The 23,272-nt window shown below is 39.9% G+C and overlaps 1 protein-coding gene across 1 annotated transcript in view; it reads right to left on the bottom strand.

Annotated features, from left to right (window-relative positions):
* The window catches only part of CUL3 (cullin 3), a 93,169-nt gene extending 82,768 nt beyond the window's left edge, over positions 1-10,401 (bottom strand). Inside the window, exon 1 of the mRNA XM_081813495.1 lies at positions 9,945-10,401. Within this exon, the coding sequence (XP_081669621.1) occupies positions 9,945-10,010 (66 nt within the window). The 5' untranslated portion in view covers positions 10,011-10,401. The remainder of the gene's footprint in view (positions 1-9,944) is intronic.
* Positions 10,402-23,272: the final 12,871 nt, after the last annotated feature.

The following is a 23,272-nucleotide window of genomic DNA, read 5'->3' as shown; positions in this document are numbered from 1 at the left end:
GGATAGCATTCATCAAACAAAAACAAAAACAAAACCAAAACAAAACCCACACTTCTTTCATGTCTCATTTGCATACACCATGAGAAAAAGTGAATTATTTTAAAATACCTGATCCTTGTGCTTCAAAATTCATTTTACTGTTTAACCTACTTCTGTGTTCTCAAAAACAAAAATTAAAGATATTAAAGTATTTTAACATGTTAACTTCAAAGAATCACTTTTTAAAAAATATATACTTAATAAAACAAATTTCTATTAATTGAAAACGTTAAAAAAAGTGTGCTGCCTTAAAAAGAGAAAGTGTTAACTCACAAATATGTCAACTAATGTCTTTCTTATAGGTTATGACTTTGCCTTATTCAAATTAATATACACTAGGATACCCTTAAGCAATTCATATACTCAAATTTTACTGAAAATATACTTCATTGATTCAAAGTTCTTAGTAACTTTTATTCTCTTATGAGAGGTGCATTTACCTTGAATCTAGAGAGGCTTACACTTGCAAAAGCTCCTTCCAAGGGCCAAAAACTAATTTTGAATTCTTTTTATAAAGAGTACTGCACTGTATAAGCTTTAGGGCCCCTGGATCTGCCCCTGGCTAATAATCTGAATGGCAATTGTAGAATTAATTTTCCAGTATTTATCTAATAAGGAAGTAAATGTTTCAGAATCTAGCAAGTGCTTAACAGAATACAACTAGGCAGTGTGGTGTAGTGGGAAGAATACGAATTTTTTAATAGATACACCTGGGATCTAAATTCCAGCTCTGCCCTTTCTTAGGTGGACATGTAATATTACACATACCTTACTAGGTCTCTCTGAGCCTTAGATTTAAAACAGTAACAACATCTAAAGGTTGTAAAGATTTCAGATAATTGTAGTTCAAAGCACCTAAAACACAACCTAACATAAGGTAGACAGTCAACAATTTGTTGTTACTAATGTTACAAAGCAATTTCTCACACTATCTATAAATTGGAAAGGAAAAGGGAAAAAATTTATCATGATTACTTTCAAGAGGATAGGGCAAATAGATGAGTAAGACTGCTCAGTTAAGAGCTGCTTCAGATAAGAATGACTTGGAATCACTATGTTAAAGAATTCCTCTTAGCAATGAGGCCTTGCTTTTATAGAAAAGTATCTCTAAAGAAGCTTGTATTTTCTTCAAGTAAGTAAAGATATTCCTTTGAAGTCTTTATTCATTTGCTTAGCAGTAACCTTTCTCATTTAAAGAGTAAATTTGGATCCATTCCTTTCTCAGTGGTAACAAGTACTAAATGAATGAAAGTCAAATTAAGAAGTTTTACTTAACTACATTTTCAACTTCAAACTGACTTAAAAAAATAAAGGAATGCTTTCTAGTAGCAAAAGTGCTGAATTAGGGGTTAAGGCAACTAAAGAATCAGTTCTCAATTTACTATTACTTGTCTCAACTTGGGCAAGCAGGACTCTCCTCAACTCTAAAAAGGCTGGATTTTAAAAGCAGTGGTTAATAGAACTTTTCCATAATGAAATCTTTTATACAAATGGCAACTTTCGAAAAGCTTTAAATAACAAGAGAAGGAGATTTCTGAAGATACCCTAACTCCACTCCTATGCCTCCAGGGTCCTGGAGACTCTCTACAAGTTTGAAAATAACTGTCCCACATGAAACATAATACACTTTTAGTTGAAAATTCTGACTTTATGATTAGAAAATTCATTCAAATGTCTCAGTGATGCCATTGTTTATTAGAAAGCACTTTCTGACGTTTCTTTTAATCCTCACAACTAATCTGTGAGAAAGATTGCTACAGTTCCCATCTTAAAGATGAGAAAACAAAATAAGAGTGTATTAGTTCGGGCGCCTGGGTGGCTCAGTTGGTTAAGCGACTGCCTTCGGCTCAGGTCATGATCCTGGAGTCCCGGGATCAAGTCCCGCATCGGGCTCCCTGCTCAGCAGGGGGTCTGCTTCTCCCTCTGCCCTCTTCCCTCTCGTGCTCTCTGTCTCTCATTCTCTCTCTCTCAAATAAATAAATAAAATCTTTTAAAAAAAAAGTGTATTAGTTCATGCATTCAACATTGTTGGATACTATTGTGCTGCACTGACAAAGATCAATACAAAAAGACTTGATGCCTCCTCTAAAAAAAAAAAAAATCTACATCCTAATAAAGCAGATACAGACTATTCTTTGAAGACTTTGGGATATGAAGAATAGTACGGTAGTTACCATGACAGGGAAGACAGGAAAAGAACATCTTCCTTCTCTGAGACCTGAGAGAAGGCAATGAAAATGAGTAAAGATACAGGTTAAAGGCTACAAATGAAAGGGAAGAAAGCTGAAGGAACTTATACAAGATAACATTAGCTTTTCACAGTGAAGCAGTAGTTAAGTTTCTGGAAGAAGACAGATAAGAGAATTCTCAATAAAGAGCTTAAGGACAGTGATTAAAGTTTGGAATAACTCACACAGGAAAAGAGAGAGGGAGCTTACCAGGGACACACACAAAAAAACTGCCCAGAGGCCCTGGGAGTCCAGCTTAGATACCACTATCTTCCAATTTTCCCCAGGAGTGCACAACAGCCTAAAAAATATAAGCAGTGAAGGTAGATGGGTGGAATGATCACTTTGTGCTATTTCTGGCCTTGCTCTAGGGAGGTAGTAAAAATAAAGAGGTAACTAGTGACAGGCATCATGGTCTGGGAGAATGAAAGGGGTCTTCTTGAGGTCTAAGAGCACATTAATGTGAGAAGGAAACAAGCAACAAGTAGGATAGAATAATAATAACAACTGGCATTTATTTACAATGCCTACTTTGCACCAGGCACTATTCTAAGAGCTTTACATGTATTAACTCTATTCTTAAGAAGTAGTGCTACTGGGGCGCCTGGGTGGCTCAGTTGGTTAAGCGACTGCCTTCGGCTCAGGTCATGATCCTGGAGTCCCGGGATCGAGTCCCGCATCAGGCTCTCTGCTCGGCAGGGAGTCTGCTTCTCCCTCTGACACTCCTCCCTCTCATGCTCTCTGTCTCTCATTCTCTCAAATAAATAAATAAAATCTTAAAAAAAAAAAAAAAGAAGTAGTGCTATTGTTTTCTCCTTCTTACAAAGGAGGACAGAGATTAAGTGATTTGCTCATTATTACATCTAATAAATGAAGAAGCTAGGATACAATGCAATACTGGAGTTTAAGATTTCTAAAGCAATGGAATGACAAGCTCTAAGACAGAGTGAAGACCTCTGTAGTAAGAAGAGGCCAGGTCTGTGATCATCCTTGTTTATCTAGTGCCTGACCTCCAGTAGGAACACATAATAAATGTATTTTAAATTGAATGAATGACCATGCCACACATAGTGGATAAAATTAAAATCTGAACTGGAAAGAATGTCTGTGAGGAAGGTATTAAATTCTTGAATGATCGAAGGAACATGTGTAAGAAGTTAGGAGACAATCACAGGGAATGCACAAAAGAACAGTTCACAAGGGCCAGAGCCACAAAAGAGAATGATGGATGTGGTAATAAATTGTATCTGGGCCCAATGATTCAAGGATTACAAGGAAAACAGACACCTCAATTTAAGAAGATAAGCCAGTATTCTCAGGGTAAAGCCAGGTTTCAGATGAAAAGGTGGCAGAGAATTCTGAGAACAGGCTGAAGATACAGGAGAATCAATCTGCAATGAAAGTAGATCAGAGTGGACAGCTGAACAGGCTGGGAAGAAGGAATCATGGTGGATGGAGTAAAACATAGAGTACAACTAGTTAAAGACTGGGCCACAGATTTAGTCTTCTGAAGATCAAACCAAGGTTACTGTCAATGCAACTATCTTTACTTTCAAGTCATTATTGTTTCAGGGGACTACGCTGACTTCAAATCATTAATGACCGATTACATCTTAAGACTTCACTTGCAGCTGCAAAAACAGTTCAAACATTTCAGAGTAGTAACTTGCATCAACTTTCCCAATTAATCAATTACTGTGGTTTCACTTAAAGGATTAGTTTCTCATTTAATCATTCACTAACCACCCACACTGTCTAACACTATGCTAAGTGTTTTGTGGTTCAAAAGGGTGTCTGGTATAAGTTTGGGCAGGGACCACAATCTAGTTCACGAGCGAAACAAAAAAAGGGAATGGAAGAGAAAGGGAGGAAATGAAGAGAAGCAAAATGTATTTTTAGATAAACATTTTACATACATATTAGAATGTACACACCAAATGAATGTTTTTATTCTTTCAATAAAGTTACCTAAGAAATGACATACTTACTGCAATGATTATATAAGAATCATTATTGGAACTTCTGTTTTTGAATCTACCCCCAAGAACCAGTAGCATTCTTTTCAAGTGCCCCAGTGGTACCAAACCTTTATCCTTTGAGATTGACTTCTTAGTGTGGTTCAAATTGGCCCTGCAGGCTTTTCAAAACGAAAAACAGTACCAAAAAATGGCAGCATCACTAAAATAAGCATACACTATTACAATACAACTACCTGCAAAAATACTACTCCATTTTAACATTTAAATTGTGGCATAATCATGGCTAAATGGTGGTATTAACCACAGCTCTGTGCTAGGTAGTGTTCTAATGCTTTATTTTCTTTATCTCACAACAACTCTTGTAAGGTAGGTCCTACTGGTAATTTCATTTCCGAGGAGGAAACTGAAGCTAGAAGGGGTTAAGTAACTTGTTAATGACGATGCAGCTAGTAAAAGGTAGAAATGACATTCAAAATCTGGCAGTCCAAAGCCCACCACACTCTATTACACTCTCAGTCTATTTTTTAGTCATACTCCTAACACAGACATATATAATTATAAATAAGGAAATTAAAATCACCTCTATACTCTAAAGGAAAATTCCCTTAAAGACTATCCCTAGTTTTATTCTTAATGAGTAGTCAAAGAAATGCAAACTAAAGCATTAAAGTACTATTTTTTCACCTATGAAATTAAAGATACAAAATGTTGGCTAAGACACTGCTACACAGTAGAAATACAATGATACAACCTTGACAGGTATAATTAATTCACTTTAGAGCCGGATTAGGATCCCAGTTCTGCCACTTACAAGCACAGTGACCTGAAGCAAATTTCTTAGGTTCTCAAAGCCTCCTTTATAAAACAGATGATAGTAGTAGTACTCTACAGAATTGTGCAAATGAAGTGAGCTTACATACACAGAGAACAGTGCGGGGGGGCCCATGATAAGCATTCACTGAGTGTTAGCTATTATTATTCCTACCTTTCTGGAGGCAACTGGCAATATGTATCAATTTTGTTTGGCTTAGTAACTCCATAATCATGGACAGGCCCAAATATTTATGTGCCTAAATAATCACAGTTGCATTATCTATAACAGAGGAAGTATGGATTAACTGGAATCGATCAAAATACCCAGCAGTAGGGAAATGGTTAAGCAAACTGAGGTACCATAGAGTACTTGTCTTTACAAATCATATCCTTAATATATTTAACGTGAGAATACTCTCTTTTTAAAAAGCAGTTTTAAAATAATACAGTACCTCAATTTTACTGGGTGCTCACAAGTGTATGAAAGATTAAAAGAAAATACATCAAAGTGTAAATATTGCTTATTTCCAAGCAGTAGGGTTAGAGGTGATTTTAATTTCCTTATTTGTAACTTTAGATACTTAAGTTTTCTATCATGAATATGCATTACTTTTATAATTAGAAAATCTACTAAAATGAATTCATTGCTTTGACAAATGACTGAATAGTTTTCACCATACACTGATAGACACTAATTGCAATTCCTAGTATACCTCAGTGATTTGTCCTTAAGTAACACCTTTGCTTTTTTGCTACATTTACAATGAATAAATGAGATGTTTTCAAACTTGCATTATTTGAAATTACAAATTGTCCAGTAACTTTTACAAAAATTAAACAAAATTATTAACGAACATCAGATGATTGATCTTCAATGAAAATAAGAGCAAAAAAATTACTGAAAGTTGGGAGCAATTTAGAATACAAAGGGAGGGCATACTACTTTTTTTTAGTCTTTACTGTATAACCTTCACAAACTAGAGAAATGCTATTATTAGCTACATTTAATGAATGAATGATGTACGAACAAATGAAGCTTTCTCTATCTTGTCTCAATGAATTGACCTTATTTAAAAGGCCAAATTCTCCATTATATTCTATAAATAGTTTCAAATTCAATACTGGTACTAATAATTTTCCAGGCTCCCCTGAACTGCTATCTAGGGAGACAATGCAAAATATAACACCTTATAGATAACTACTTTATGCTTTTGTTTTTTAACTTCTAAACCCAGAGAGGTATTAGCAGTTACAACATAGCTGGCTGTCCTGAAACTATTAAACAGAAAGAATCAGTCTAAGTGTAAGCAACACTTTAATGAATCTGTTATAACTTACTCCATAATTTCTCTATGTTATAGAATGAAAAATAAATATAGTTAATCCCCCCCCATGTGATTTGCAAGACTATTATTCAGCTTTCAGCTTTCCTGTACATAGTTCAGGTAGTCCTAGACAACAATTACTTCCTCTGAGGACGAGAAATCTATTATGAAGATCAAAGCCGTTCCCCCAAATCTAGCAAATTTTACTATAGCTAGGAAAAACAAAAACATTAACTGTCCCCAGGTGTCACTAAACTCTTGTGTTCTTAATAAGTACATCACAAATGATCTTAAAACTCATCTCTTTGTAACGTCATTCACTTTGTGGTTTCCATCTAACAATAACCTCCACATCACTCACTGTCCATGCTGCACACGTGGAGCTCCATGAAGCTCATCTAGGATTATGGAGTGGACATCACAACCAAAGATTCTGCATCATGATTTAGCATGCTTCTGTAATAACTGAAACCACTTCCAAACCACACTCTAAAGACAATCACTTTCACAATATGACTCCTAAACTCTGTGAAGGCTAAGTCAAAAACGAATATCAGAAGAGAGACCAGTTATTTTCAAACATATCCCCTCCAATCCAATCAAGTGTTTCAAGTCCATGTGGACAAAACCCATGTGGAAAGTACAAATGGTAAGGAATGGCTTTTCAAAGATAAGGACAAAAGGTTCACCTGACAGCAACCAATCCTACATAGTGGAACAAAAGCTCAGGTGTGAGACATTCGGCAACAGCAAGGAAAGAAGAGCAGGAACTTCTTGGGGCAGCACTCTGATCCAAATCCGTATAGGTTCCAGGAGTTTCGCAACTACGGCCTCCTTCCTTAAAAAAAAGTTTTGTGGCCCTTGCTGTTCATTTTGGGTACCAAAAAAAAAAAAAAAAGATGTGAAATGACATATATTTTGTGCAGTGCAGGAAAGCTTACAAACTAGATAAACTCTAACTCCATCAACAATTTTTAAAGGCAGAAAGTCCCTATTGTTTTCCGTCTTAAAAAGAACTAATTTCTCTTAATCTTATGAAAAGTTCTACTTAAAATGCAAATTGTGCATAAAACTGTGGTATGGCATAACCTTACTCTTGTGAACAATGATGAAACGGACACTTAGAATATATATTCAAAACACTAAAAAGAACCTGATTTTACTGATGGGACTCTATCTGGAATAGGCTTACACATCTATAGAATAACTTGTAAGTTCATTCACCATTCTATTTTGCAATGAAAACAAAACAACCTCAAAACATATTTTTACACTTTTTACGCATCAATTTTATAAAACAGAATCTGAAATGAGCACCTGAGACCTTTGGTTAAACTACAATTTTCTTAAACTACAGTACCTATAGTGAATGTCCAAAGATCAATGCAAAATACTACACCTGTAAATACTGTACATATGTACACACACAAACACTATTTTTTCTTTATGGAATACTACACATTTACTACTAGGAGACTGCTAACCTGGATGAAGAGAAATTTTGAAGGTCTGTAATTACTCAAACATTTACCAAGGGGTAAGTCAGTGAAATATCGTACCACTGAGGTATGTATCTATTCTTAATGAGGGCTCAAGGTACTAGGACTTAAAAATTTATATATTAAAAAATATAATGATTCTTTTCAGTGGAGACTACTTAGGAAGATTAAAACTTACAAAATAATGAAAAATTATGCTTTTAAAAATTAGCAGATATTAAACTGAGTATCAAACACTAGTCATTTACAAACTTCATTGAAAGATTTTAGAAAATCTTAGATGGCAACAAGTTATGGACAGAAAAAGGTCCAAATTAGCTCACAACCATAAACACTACTTAAAAAAAAATCAGTTTCAGCACTATGTGCTAATCTATCATATATTATACTCTTTCACGAAAGGAATAATGAAATTCTCTCCTGCCTCTTCCAATAATATACAACATCCAGAAAGAAGGGATCTTGATTCTTCAAGCTGTACTTATTCCATGCCCCTAGAACAGTGCCTGGCACACAGTACTCAGTATTTATTGAATGAATGAGGGAATGAAGACCAGGTAGGAACAGGTAAACCTAAAGAGATGAAAACCTGATTGCACTTAAAGGTACAACTGGTTAATCACAATATTAACAAAAATGAGTTAATGTCAAATGTGAGCTATTCCACATTTTAGTAATAAATCTGAATTAGAAAAACTCAGACTTCAACAATAAATTTTTCCTAGAAAACTTGTATAAAACTATTTAAAATTCTTAATTCTAAATTCTGCTAAAAACGTTCACAACTGATTTAGTAGCAAAGCTTATATTACTCAAAAATTCATAAACCCAGCTCACTTCATTATAAGGGAAAACACACTAATCGACTTCATTAGTTCTCTTCTGTATTAGTAAGTCTTCCCTCACTGAAAATTACACTTCAGAAAAAGCATGCTTAAAAAAGTGAATTCAAACCCCATCTTTCCCCTTCCCAAGATATGTTCATCATTCTAAGACATTCAAGATCTTTCTCTAGTTTTACTGTTCTAAAATCTTCTGTACAATTGCTAGTTTGTCTATCTTGACGTGTACCTGTTACTGTAGCGACGTGACCAAGTATGTCCAGTTTGTTACAAGAGTACATTTTAATTGCTTGCCACTGGCTATCTGAATCAGGTATGACATCCAAAGTTATACTCTCCATACTAAATATTGCAAGCATATGACTCAACGTAATGCTAAAAAAGAAAGTTTCTAAACAGAACACGTTTGCTGTCACTAAAACCTAGAGTAGAGCAACTCGGGGTAGTGACTACTCATTCTTTTGGGCTTCCATGGCTAAGAAATGGAGAAACAATTGTCCAATGTGTTCTCTCTTGCTTCCCCTTGACCCTCCTACGAGTGGCGAGACAATTCCTGCATAACAGAGTTTGTAAAGTGCTTTGGAAGCCTGTGGATGAGAGACTATAAATACAGCTGATATTAGTACGTTACTACTGAGCACTACACGGAACCACTGTCACTGCGTCGGGGGTAGGTTGGTGGCAAAGCCCTGAGGAGGGGAAAGAGAGAGGGAGAGAGCAGTCCAGAAGGTCTGGCTGGCCATCTTTTAGACTAGGTTATTTTTTAAACCGGAGCGAGACCACACGTGAAAAGTTACACACACGCCCCATACACGGAGGACTTCCACAGTCCTCGTCCCTGCAGGTCTGGTGGTCCCGGGAAGCGAGCAGGGAGAGGAGTCCCAGCGGCTGGGCCTACACCCCAGGAACGTGCGAAGGTGCTGGGACCGGCCAAGGGGCCCCGGCCGCAGCCGACGCCCGCTGGTTGGCCGGAGGAGCAGCTCCCGGGCGGGTGCGCGGCGCCGGATTTGGGCGCCGGGCGCGGGGAACGGCCCGGGAGGGCGGCCGCGCCGGGGCCCCGCGCCGCCCCGTTGCCGGGAAGGCTCGCGCCCCGCGGCCGGCGGCGTGGGGGAGGGGAGGCCGGGCCTGCGGCCTGTTGGGGGAGTTCAGCCCGGGCCTCGCGTGCGGCTCTCCGCCGGGCCCCCGGCCCTGGGGTCCCAGGCGCCGAAGAGAGACTCACCGGAAAGGCCCGGATCCGCATCTTGGTGTCCTTCCGGCTGCCCGTGCCTTTGCTCAGATTCGACATGGTGCTCGTCCCCTCCCCGGCGGCGGCTTCGGGTCGCACTCCGAGGCGCCGGTGTCACATTTAAGGCGGGCAGGCAGGCGAGGGGCTACGCTGGGGGCGGCGGCGGCGGCGCGGCCCCCGGGCTGGGCTGGGGAGCTGGCCGGCCCCTGGGCGGCCGCGGCGGGGGCGGCGGCGGCTCGGGCTCGGCTGGGGGGCTGCGCTGGCGCGGCGGCTCCGCGGGGTGCCCCTCACGCCCGGCTCGGCTCCCTTTATCGCGCTCCTCCGCGATGGCGGCGGCGGCGGCGACGGACAAACATCTCACTGCGCAGGCCGAACGTCCTCCTCCTTCTCCTCCTCCGCCTCAGCGAGACGAGATCCGGCCCAGAGGGTGGAGGGGGGAGGAGGGAGGGAGGAGAGCCGGAGAGTGGAGAGATTAGGGGGAGGGGGGTGGGAGGACGGGAGGGGGAGGCGGGCGGCAGCGGCGGGGACGCTCAGATCTCGCGAGAAGAGAGCGAGCGAGCGCGCTGCCCCGGACTGGGCGGGGCGAAGCCTGGGAGCGGGAGGGGTCAACAGAAGGGGAGGAGGGGAACGGGGAGTTGGGGAAGTGGGAGGGACCAGCGGGGCGGGGAGGTGGGAAAGGGGCGGGGCTGAAGGCGGGAGGAGAAAGCTGCCTTTTTGAAAGGGGAGCGTCGGAGACGGGGCTATGGGCGGAGGTGGTTGCTGATTGGTGGAGCGCAGGGCGGGGGGGGGGGTCCTGGTCACGTGGACGGAGTGGGCGGGGGAAGTTCAGAGAGCCAGAGCGGGACAGTAGTGGGCTGGGCCGGGTTGGGCTGGGTTGGGCCGGGCCGGGGCGGGGCCGGGCAGGGCCCGGCCAGGCGGGAGGAGGGTAGTCTCGGGGAGGAGCTTAGGGGTGCTGGGTGGTAACAGTCCTAGAACTGGTTCTGTGCTTTTCTAGGGCATGTGAGCTAGGGAGGGGTGCTTGAGCAGAAGCCAAAGAGTTTGTGCAGGAGTTACCTGCAGTTGTTAGAAATTAGAGTGCTGTATGTATACAAGGTATTCGGATTGGATGTGCACACCCCACTTCTCAGGACTGAGGGGTGAAGGTGTTAATCCACAAAATTTCCTTAAACTGCAGAAGCCCCAAGACCTCTTGATTCATTGATCTTTCCTAGGGGAACCCAGAACTTAATAGCGTTAAAATCTCTTTTTCGTCAGCATTGAAGTAAAATGACAGCACCTTTCATGTAATGCAATATTTTGGTAAGTGGTGTTAAATAGACGATAGGGTGGTAGAAACCCGTCTTTAACCTGCCAAATCATTTTTACCATTACCAAGAGTATTGTCGGTTTTGAAAGCCAAAATTGTCTTTGATTCCAGTTTGCTGTAATTTTGGAAGTTTTTTGGTTTTGTTTTGGGTTTTTTTGTCATTGTGAAAAGGTCTGATTGGATTCATCAGTTTTGCCTTTTATCTTTTTATTTATTAGGAATTTTACTTCCTAATTTACCTCTTTGCCGAATTGATATTTTATTTGGACTTCTGGCACTGCAAAGAAATATGTGAGTTCCCACTGAAGTCTGTAATCTTTTAAATAAGAACCTATTGTTGGGATGGATATCTACATGTGGAAGCTGAGGTTTTAATACTTTATTTACTTACTGTAATACTTTTTAAAACTTTTTTAAAAGCTAGGGTGTTAATACTTTTTCATAGCATTTGGAAGCTGGAGTTTTATACTCTTAAAGTAAGTAAACAAATATTCTTTGTGTGTACGATAAGGTTGAATTTGCCCTAAGTTAACTTAATCATGATGACTGAACTTAGGAATGTTGTGCTTTCATCTCCTATTTGGTTGAATACTCCTTTGTAAATGTATTTTCTTTGTTTTCTGGTATTTGCTAATTAAAACTTGAGTTTAAGAAATAAGGATACTGCTTGAAGCAATACTTCTGTAAATAAGCTAAAAATAGGTCACCAAGAACTGGGTTGATAAGGTAAGATTGGGAAGGGCTCTGATTTAAATACATGATAGCAGGAGTCTTGGATAGGAGTTTATAATCTGTATGCTGATTGGACCTCCATTTCCAAAATCATTAGAATATAATAACAAGTAATGTTTTTCTATTGGTTGCATTGTCATATGGCCCAGTTTCTTTGTAATATAAGACCAGAAGTTCTAGAGCCAGCTCTATCAGTTTACCAGCTGGATTTTGTGTCTTTTGGGGCAAGAGGTCTCATCTGTAAAATGGGGAAAAAATAATACTACTTTCTTGGGATACTATGAAATTTAGATGATTAACACATTTTTAAAAAAGCCCTGAGAGCAGTGCTTAGCAGAGTAGCCACTCAACACTGGTTGGCTGTTATTATCATGGGTAATTAAGGCCAAGGGTATACTATCTTCCTTCATTGAATATGTATTTTTTTAAAATACTTGTATCAAATGAATCTTATTTTAAAACTAAGTTAGTCTTGGATTTCACAAACCAATAGCATACTTTTCAAAAAGCTGGGGAACTAATACAGGGTTGGCAACTTTATTTTGGCAAGAAAGGGCATTGGAAAAGAATAATTAACATAGACCAGTCTCATTATCTTATTTTTTTAGAAAATTATTTTAATCCCGGAAACAAGAGAAGGTAATTTTTTAATAAAGGACAGTTTTTTTAATTGATTAATATAGCCTTATGAAAAATAATACAGTGAGCTGATTTTTCTTATTTCATTGTGAACCTGAGAAAAGATCATGAGCCAACATTTAGGAACCTTCTGAATTAAGGCATATTTCCATGTAATTGTGAAGCATATTATCACCCCTTAATTGACAGTGTTTGTTTTGTGAACCCAGATTTTTTCATATGCTGGTTTTGCTCAAGCAAAATTTGGCTGCATCTTAAAAAAATCACCGCCAACTACATCTTTTGTTAGGCTTTTAACACAATAGGCCAAGAAAAACACTTCAAAATGAATTTGCCACTGACATTAAGAAATCCACTGCTAATTTATTAGTTCATTTATTCAAGAACTGTTTAGTTAAGGCTGCTAGATGTCAGTCGCTAAGGGGAGTAAGACACATGAGACCTGCCATCACTGAACATAGAGTCCTTTTCACATCTCAAAATTTGGAAACCACAGACCCAAGTTGGATTTGGCAACAACTTTCTATACACTCCAGTCCAGAAATCAGAGATTTTCCTGCTAGAAAACCAGCAGTCTCAAAATGTGTATGAAATATTCTCTAAAGCAGCAGACTATTCTTCTGTACCTAGTGGTATTCTGTGATTTTCAAGTAGCAAATGAACTTTCAAAATACTAGTTTTTCTGCCAACTGCCACCTGATGTAGCAGAGAAAGCAGGGCTGCAATAGGAACTCACTAGATGTTGCATGCCTGCCGGTTGGTATTCTTACTTATGCTGACCATGTCCTGACACAGGAGAACAGTGGCCCCATTTCCATTGATTTGTATGGAACACGTGCAGTCAGAGAAGCCAGGAGGCTGAGTGGGCCAGCGCCTTTTCTACCTCCCAGTCTAAAATGGACGGTACAGGCTGTGAGAAGCCGGCGAAAGGGAATAGCCTCTTCTTGACCATAAGTTTCTAGGTATCCAGGATACCAACCCACTTTAATCACTGATTTGATTGTGTAGATACTGGTTATTAAGACAGCTGACAGCCAACCAATTCAATTAGAAAGACCTGTTCGATGGTTTTGGAGAGACAAAGACTGTGTTAAGGGAAAGATGTATGTTTTTCAAATCAGAAGAAGATTTATAGATATTATCACTTCTTTGAAATAAGGGCTAGATCTTCTACTTTCTTCCTTGTCTCCACTAGGCAACCAGTAGGTATTGTAAGCCATTAGATTTATACATATTTAGAGTAGTAGCATCCATATGTGCCTTATAAGGGGACACGCTATAGGAGTAGCCCATTGAGAATGTAACCCCAGACGTTTATATATATGATTTTCTGTATATACCTTTTCTACTTTGTCCTTACTATTTACCGTATATATACATATATATATGGGTGTGTGTGTGTGTATATTCAGAACAAGAAGCCTATAAGATGTGAGGGAATATGAGAAAAGTTACATCTTGAATTAAAGAAAAATCTTGAATGTCTGTTATATCATAAAAACCCATCTCCATTTTTCACCACATTGTCATGCTAAATAAAATCATCTCACTGACAGCTCTGGAAACTTTGTAGTTAGCCTGGACAGTATTCTGTCTTCCACATTTATCAAGTAAGTTAATATTTTGGAATAAAAATATCTGTCTATACAGCCAATTGAATTTAACAGAATATAAATTCTCAATTTAAAATTATAGGCATTGCATGCAATTTTGTAATTTTATTTTGAAGAAAAAGAATTTATTTTGAGGAAAAAATTTCCTCTTACCAATGGCAGTAACTGTGTCAAGAAACCTCCAGGGGACAATTATGAATATGTATTGCTTTCCTTCATGATAAGTAAAGTATATGTTGAATTTTATAACTCATCAGCTCTGTCTTTGTAAAGTAAGTTAATTTTGGAGTTGAGATAAAGCATGGTTCCAATGATGCTATAAAAGTAAATAGTTTAAATTTTATGGTAGATATAGTAATTGTGTGAATTATAAATACAACAGCCAACAGTCAGCAAATGTAATAAAATAACATTATCTTCAAACTTGTTCAATAAGCTATGTATCTTTAGTTCATAGTTAAATGGTATTCTTTACTATATCTTTAACTACTAAAAATCAAAATCTGGATAAAGCAAAGGAGTGCTGGTAGAGGTGAAGAATAACCTTTAAGAGACTAAAAAATAAAAAAAAATTGTTTGGGCCAATTTCTAGCTGCATTGATATAATGAATTAATTCCTAGAGAGTGGCCTAGAGAGTGGCTGGTTTTTGGGCAGAAGACCCATTGAATGGGCAGTTTTGAGAAAGGAACGTGCCCGATCTCGTCTGATCTCGGAGGCTAAGCAGGGTCGGGCCTGGTTAGTACTTGGATGGGAGAAAGGGACAACATGAACGCCTTGTTAAGATGAAACCAGCAACTTTAATCCAGTTGAAAATTTTTTAAAGAATTTTTAAAGAATTTTCATTTATGAGACCTTTAGAAGTAATACCTCTCTACTCCTGAAATTCTTGTTGAGGAGTGCCTATCTCTCCATGAACCTTTATCTTTGGGGAAAAGTTACTTTAGATGCCTGGATTATTAAGGCATTTCCACATTTTTAAAATTAATTATTGTAATGATATTTGTCCTTTTTTGGGGGGGTGCTTTCTCTTACCACCCTGATTTCCTGTTTTAAAGGATTCTCCCACTGGGTGTGGTCTTAGTAGGTGGTGGTGTGCACTTCCTACCACAATAGCCACTCCCTGCTACATCCCAGCTGAGCCTGAGGATGTATAATGGAGACCCAGGCAGTCAGACCCTCTCTCCCAGAAACTCTTGTGTAGGTGACTGAAGGACACAGGGAAAGCAGGTGAGCACGTGGGCAGGGGCAGTGGGTGATGCAGGCTCTTCCTCCTGAATGACTAGCTGTCATTCCTGCTCCTCAGCTTTCCAGCAGGCCCCTGGTTCCTGTTTATTCTCCAACCCAGGTCCTCCCACCTTCCCTCATTTCTTTATTATCATTATTATACATTTTTTAAGTGTAAGTATAGTTGACACACAACATTACATTAGTTTCAAGTGTACAATGTAGTGATTCAACAAGTCTGCACGTTATGGTTTGCTCACCCCAAGTATGCTATGTATCACTATACAATGCTATGACAATATCATTGACTTTATTCCGTATGCTGGGCCTTTCATCCCCATAACTTGTTTATTCCATAACTGGAAGCCTGTATCTCCCACTGCCCTTCATCCATTTTGCCCATCCCCCACCATCCTTCCCTGTGGCAACCATCAGTTTGTTCTCTGTATTTATGGGTCTGTTTCTGCTTTTTGTTTGTTTATTCATTTGTTTTTTTACCACTCCCCTCATTTCGGTGACTCCAAACATGCCATCCCCAAATTCCATTTTTGCTTAAAATAGTCAAAATTTTTTCCCCTGAGTATCAGTCAGGGTCCTGACAGGAAACAGATGGCTCGCTCAAACAGGGAAATTGAGGCGAGTTTAATTCAGGGACTATTTACAAACTGTGTGGGCAGAGTTAGGGAGTGATCAAGGGATGATGAAGCATCTCAGGACTAGTAGCAGTCAGGAACCTTGCAGCACTTCTAAGCTAGAAGGGCTAAGAGAAGAAGTGGCCACCGGACTTGGAGAGAGAATTCTCTCTGTAGCTATGGGATAGGACTGCTTAAGAAGCTGAGGCCTTAGGAGAGGACCCAAGGTACTGGCACAGTAGGGAGACAGCCAGGGGAGAAACATGCCCCTCCTTCATTCTCCTCTTTCTGCTGGACTTCTGGCTGGTAGCTTCCATTGGATGAACTTAACCAGAAGCCAGAAGGCAAGGGAGCCCATTGATAGAGCCCATAAGGTCAGCCTCCTGAGACACAGAGCAGAGTAAAGAAGGTGGAGAATAGATCTGGAGAGACAAACGGAATATCCTTGTAGAGTGCTTGCAGACAGACTTTTGGTTGATAAAGTAAAATAGACCTATACATTAATTTGTTTAAAGCCCCTCATATAGTTGTAGGATCTGTGTGCTGTAGGAAGTTTACTTGCTGAGGAAATAGATGGAGGCTGATACCCAAGGCGAGTGTTGTCATTACCTGATGGAAAGAGTTTCTGTTTCCTTGACCAAAGATGCCAGTTGCCCTCTAACTTGTGACGGAATGGGGCTGGATTTCTCTGGGTGGTAGCCAGGGCTCTTTGGCCTTTTCTAATTCGCATGAAAACCATCATATACACTAGCAGTGTCTGTGTATTGCCAATACTTTAGACTGTGAAATAATATAGCACCATGGGTAAGAGTGCAGCTCTGAAATCAAACTACCTGGATTCTAATCTGAGTTCTGCAATGTATCAAGTGAGTGCCATTTATTTTCCTCAGTAAAATTAGGTTAATAGTAGTGCCAGCTTCATGAGGCTAGTGTGAGGATCAAATTAAATAATGTGTTTTGTATAACACTGGCCACATAGTTTGAATCCAAGGAATATTAATGATTATTTTATGGCTAATTACTAACACCATTTTTTAAAAAGATTTACTTATTTTAGAGAGAGAGAAAGCACGAGTGAGAGGGGCAGAAAGAAAGGGAGAGAGAATCCCAAGCAGAATCCATGCTGAGCGTGGAACCTGATATGGGGCTTGATCTCATGACCCCTAAATCACAACCTGAGCTGAAACCAAGAGTTGACACTCAACGGACTGTGCCACCCAGGTGCCCCGCTAATACCATTTTTGACCCTTTAGTCTAGGTTTGGTAAATGACAAACAAGTGTTTACTAGTTTCTGCATTTGTGTGGTCACCGCAACACCCAGTTTGCTCCATCTATTCCCCAGTGCCCAGCCTCATCACCCCCTACATGGTGGCCTCCCTATCATCCGTATCTGGTACCTATACTTCCATCCTCTCAATCGCATCATTTTCCAGTCTGTATTCATCTTCCTTGCAACTTTTACTTCTTTTGGCCAATTCACTAGCTTTCTCTTATCTGTGGAGCAAGTTCCCAAGTTATCTGTCCTCATAGACTTAGGAGCAGCAAGGCCTCTAAAAACAAATGAAAAGAAGAAGCAATGATGGGAACTCTGCTTTGGCTTTCAAAGCAGGTCAGCGTCTTCAACAAGCTTTCAATTACTAAGACACCCTCCCTGTGCTTTGAGATTTGGTTTCACAATAATTCTAGGATGAAAACTTTAAATCTCTTATGCTTATTTTAAGGTTAAATAAGGGACTTTTAAAAATAAACACACAAAGCGATGTATCCCAAATGTCACTTCTCATCGTCTTTCTTATACTGTGTTTTTTTCTTGCTAAAACACACAAATGATAAACTTTGGATCTATAAATCACATATAAAGCACAATTTATCATTTGAGCTTCAGCATTTCCTTCCCCACTGCCATGTCACTTTTGTCATACACAAGAGGACAGCTAAGCTGGGCCTTACATCATCACAATAACTGAAAAATAAGTACATGGCAAGTTAAATTTATCCTTAAGATTTTGATCAAAGTGTGATGCTACATTATCTGAGACATTTTTATGTCTACTGATAAGAAGCAGCTCTTTCCATAATTGTGCCCAGACTTTTAGAAGCCAAAGAAATGGTCCATGTGGCTCTTATTGGATCAACTCATTCACCATCAGTTTTTACACAGCCAGCACCTAACGTGACGTTAACCAGTGATATATGGGAGCAAGTGACTATGGGTAGGAATAGGGAGGATTGCACATTAACTGAATATAAGCAACATCACTTTTTATTTATTTATTTTATTTATTTTTTTATTTATTTGAGAGAGAGAGAATGAGAGAGAGCAAGCACATGAGAGGGAGGAGGGTCAGAGGGAGAAGCAGACTCCCTGCCGAGCAGGGAGCCCGATGCGGGACTTGATCCAGGGACTCCAGGATCATGACCTGAGCCGAAGGCAGTCGCTTAACCAACTGAGCCACCCAGGCGCCCAAGCAACATCACTTTTTAAAAACAAGCCAGCAGACTCTCCTCTATATCCATACCTGGCATGTAGTTTGAACTCAAAGATTAGCAATTATCATATGGTTATATCAAAGTGATCAAGAAGATGAGCATCTGAGGAAATATATGAAATTAGATGACTATTAACAACTAAAATCGTTCATAAAAATAGTGCATCGGAATTAGCTAAATTATTTTTTTTGCTTCCAGTAACAGAAAACCTAACTCAAATTGGCGTAAGCAGTGATCGAATCCATTATCTCACGTAAAAGCAGTCCAGAGTTAGTACGGGTCCCAGGCATGGTCCAACAGGGCTCTGGCCCAGCTCTGCAGCAATTCTCAGGGCCCTGCCCTAGGGCGGGAGAAAGCAGCTGTAGGCATTATGGGTATCTCTTCACCAGACACAACGAAGTCCAGACTAGAAGAAGAGAGACTGTCTCTTTTTTCGGGCTCTGTGTTACCAGCTAAGAAACTATGCCCAGAAGCAGCCCAGGAGACTCTCTCATGGCTCATTGGCCAAGACTAGGTTACATGTCTATTTTAACCCACGCAGTGGCAAGGGCGAATGGGTGGAGTTTATACTAATCACTGGGGTAGAATAGATCTTGGGAGTCAACTACTACCACCTATTAATACAGAGCACATTTGTCTATCTCTGAAGAGATTTTACATTGAAATTAATGAGTTTGAGGAAGTACGGTGGGAAGTGTGTGTGTGTGTGTGTGTGTGTGTGTGAATAATAGGGTGTTTGGTTAATGAAGGGGACAAGGGAGCATAATCTCAGGCCCCGAAATACACTGAAAGAATAGCCCTTAAACACAGATAAGGAGATCAAAGAGAAGAACGTCAGAGTGAGGGACCCACAGAAAGGTGCAGCTTGTTTCAAAAAGATACCATGAGTATGTACATTTAAACAGATACCCGCACACTCCTTTCAGGGATTGTAAGCTCTTTCAGAGGTGCTGGAGAAACCTTATTCTTTGCTCCCTGCTTTGTGAGATGTATAGACAAGGGTAGCCACAGGCAAATAAGGACAAGGTGGTTGCCCATATAAGGCAATTTGACAGGTGATGAAGAGGCCCCGTTAACCCTCCACACTCTCCCCTCTAAAAACAAAAGCAAGCCAAATGCACACAAACACGGATGAAACTAGCCATCCACTTAGGTGGGCAAGATAGTTAGACATGGGATATTGTGTGAGAGGCACCGAGCTGTCTCTCTGAACCCGATAGCACTCCACTCTGAGCCCCAAAGCCAACAAACAGTCCCACTATCGGGTAAAGCATTAGGCTCTGAGGTCTGTTCGAAAGTAAATGCTGTGGGAAGACTACATTAAGCCTCCAATACCTTAGCCTTAATTATTACATCATAGAAACTAAGTGTACCTGGAAACAAGCAAATTCCCTAGAGAGGCAGGATCTTTAAAAAGGGAAAAGCAACTTCTTTATCATTTTGCCTATATTCCCAACCAGACAAGCATCTCTATGTAAAGCATATGGGAAGATAACGTGACCAATGGATTCACATACGTGCCCTGTTTGAGCCAACAGATGGGGAAGAAAGCATCAAATTAAAACTCTCAGGAGAGGGGCCTGTGTGGCCCTCTGGGAGCTCCTCCTCTCCTAGCCTTGCATCTGATGGGGATCCTGAAATTCTTTTTTTCACTCCACTTCCTCTTGTGAACAAGAGGTTGGCTCCTCTCGACATTCCAGTGGAAATTAATAAAGACATCTCCTAAGAATGAACTATGACCTTGGGTTCATTTTAGCCCCTCCTCAAGGGAATGAGTGGGTATGTGAGAACTTTGCATTGGGATTTTTAGCTCAGAAATGTTTATACTTGATGCAGAAATGTTTATTGATCATTCTGGAACCTTTCAAGCTCTTGATCCCATCTTTACTGTTTGATAGTAAAAAGGTGTGTGTGTCTCCCCAATATGTAAAGAGCTGGTGTAACAAGGAGACTTCTCTTTGGGAACAGAAGTTTGTATTTTAGGTCAGATCTATTCTTAAAAATTTATTGCCTTTTTTTTTTTTTTTTTTACATTCCCTAAGTTCCTAAAAGTAAAAAATAAAGTACATTTTCTGGGTGTTCTAATCAGATGCAGTTTTACAGAGGAAAGAAGGGCTACCATTGAACATTTACTAGATGTCTGATTCACTACTCAGTTTTTCTCACTTTGTCTTCCCAGCAATCCTGTCCCATGCAGGGATGGAGAGCTCTGGATTCAACCCCAAGCTCCAGACTAATTAGCTGAATGATCTGGGTGCTCCTGTATGAAGAGGGTATAATAACACTACCTACCTCATTAGATTGTTGTGAGAATTAAATGGGGTAAACATTAGCTGTGGGGCGCCTGGGTGGCTCAGTTGGTTAAGTGTCTGCCTTCCGCTCAGGTCATGATCCCAGGGTCCTGGGATGGAGCCCCACCTTGGGCTCCCTGCTCAGCAGGGAGTCTGCTTCTCCCTCTGCCTCCCCCGCTCCTTGTGTTCCCTCTCTCTCTTTCAAATAAATAAAATCTTTTAAAAAAATCAGTTGCCCTTAGCACCTTGCAAATAACAAGCACTTCGTAAATGTCTGCTCTCATTTTATTGTTTTCCTCATCTTACAGATCAGAAAGTTCTATCTGAGTGAGACAAAGTAACTTGTCATATCTGAGAGAGATTAAGTATTTGCCTAAGGATGCCACATATGTAAATCATGAGAGAGGGATTCAAGCTCTTATTTTCAGGTTTGTCTAATTCTAGGGTCTGCACATTTCACAGTTACGTTATTTTTCCATTGAATCATCTATTTCACATACTATTCCACACAGGGGAGCAGGACAAAGCTCCTAAAAGTTGAAGAATTAAAAATATTTTTTGGTTATCATCCTGATTTCTCTGCACTTGGAGGACACTAAGTTAGGCCTAGACTAAGACTCTGACAAACTACCTTCTGCAATTTTAAGTGATGGTCCCAAAACGTAATAATACTCATAGCTTGGGCAGGGGTTGGGGGGGGGGGCGATGATGTGGTTTGCCCGGGATCACATAACTAGCAGGTGACAGAAACCTGGTGGGAATTGTGTGTGGCTACATTACCCATGCTCCTGACCACCCCTCCTTTGAAAAAGCTCTCAACGTGTGCAGAATGAATGTAGTACAATGTACAACAAAACCTTGAATGATAAGAACCTCAGAATAAGATGATATTAACTAGGGTTCTCCAGAACCAATAGGAGAAAGATAGGTAGGGAGATAGATTTATTATAAGCAATTGGCTCACTATTTATGGAGGCCAAGAAGTCCCACGATGTGTCATCTGTAAGCTAGAGAACCAGGAAAGCCAATGGTATAATTCATTTTGAGTCTAAAGGCCCAAGAACCAGGAGTGCTGATGTCCAAGAACAGGAGAAAATGAACCAATGGAGAAAAGAAGGAGAGAATAAATTCACTCTTCCTCTTTTTGCTCTCTTCCGGCGCTCAACAATTGGATGATGCCCACCCACGTCAAAGAGTAACTTGATATGGTTCAGCAGACCTGTAAGGTAAGAGTGTCCTCTTTAAGTCATTCCAATGCATTATGTTACAGGTTATAACAAATATAGTTGGTGATTGATTTTGAATATTGCAGTCACCAGAAGAGTCAATTTGGAATATTTAAATCACCCCAAAATATAAAAATGTATGCATATTTTCATTATATGTTGAGTTTTACCTCAAATGGGGAAAAAAGAGTCACAAACAATTCCTGGACTCTATTTAACAATATGCAGGCTGATATATTTAGGCGAGAGGTGTACTGATGTTTTCCACTGCATTTGAAATGCATTAAAAAATGTTTGTTGGATGTCTATAGGAATGGGTAGACAGGTGAGAACACTCTAGTGAAATGTTAATTATAGGATCTAGGTGGTGGGTATCTAGATATTCGCTGCATAGTTTTTTCAACTTTATACTAGATTTGAAAAATTTCAATAAAATTTTGGAAAAACATGAATGTGTGGATTAAATTATAATCAGACTTTATTTAAAAGAATGATTCAGGTTGTCTCACAGGAAGTGAATTTGATACATGAAAATGTAGAATTAGGGGTGCCTGGGTTGGTTAAGTGTCTCAGTTGGTTAAGTGTCTGCCTTCAGCTCAGGCCATGATCCCAGGGTTCTAGGATGGAGCCCCGAGTCAGGCTCCCTGCTCGGCAGAGAGCCTGCTTCTCCCTCTCCCTTTACCTGCCGCTCTCTCTGCTTGTGTGCCTCCCCCCTCCCCGTCAAATAAATAAATAAAAGTCTTAAAAAAAAAAGAAAATGTAGAATTAATAATGATATTGATTGCAAATTATTAAGTGCTTAGTATGTGCCAGGCAGTGGACAAAGTGTTTAATAAGTGTTATCTAATTTAATCTAATACTCATAAGTATTGTTTGAAGTATGTATTACTATCCTTTTTTTTATTACTATGTTATGTTAATCACCATACATTACACCATTGGTTTTTGATGTGTGTTCCATGATTCATTGTTTGCGTATAACACCCAGTGCTCCATGCAGAACGTGCCCTCTTCAATACCCATCACCAGGCTAACCCATCCCCCCACCCCTCTCCCCTCTAGAACCCTCAGTTTGTTTTTCAGAGTCCGTAGTCTCTCATGGTTCGTCTCCCCCTCCAATTCTCTCCTTTCATTTTTCCCCTCCTGCTATCTTTTTTTTTTTTTTTT

Source organism: Leptonychotes weddellii, chromosome 3, assembly GCF_054177405.1.
Source record: "Leptonychotes weddellii isolate Sample4059 chromosome 3, ASM5417740v2, whole genome shotgun sequence".
Classification (NCBI taxonomy): domain Eukaryota; kingdom Metazoa; phylum Chordata; class Mammalia; order Carnivora; family Phocidae; genus Leptonychotes; species Leptonychotes weddellii.
This window is presented reverse-complemented; position numbering and strand designations above follow the sequence as displayed.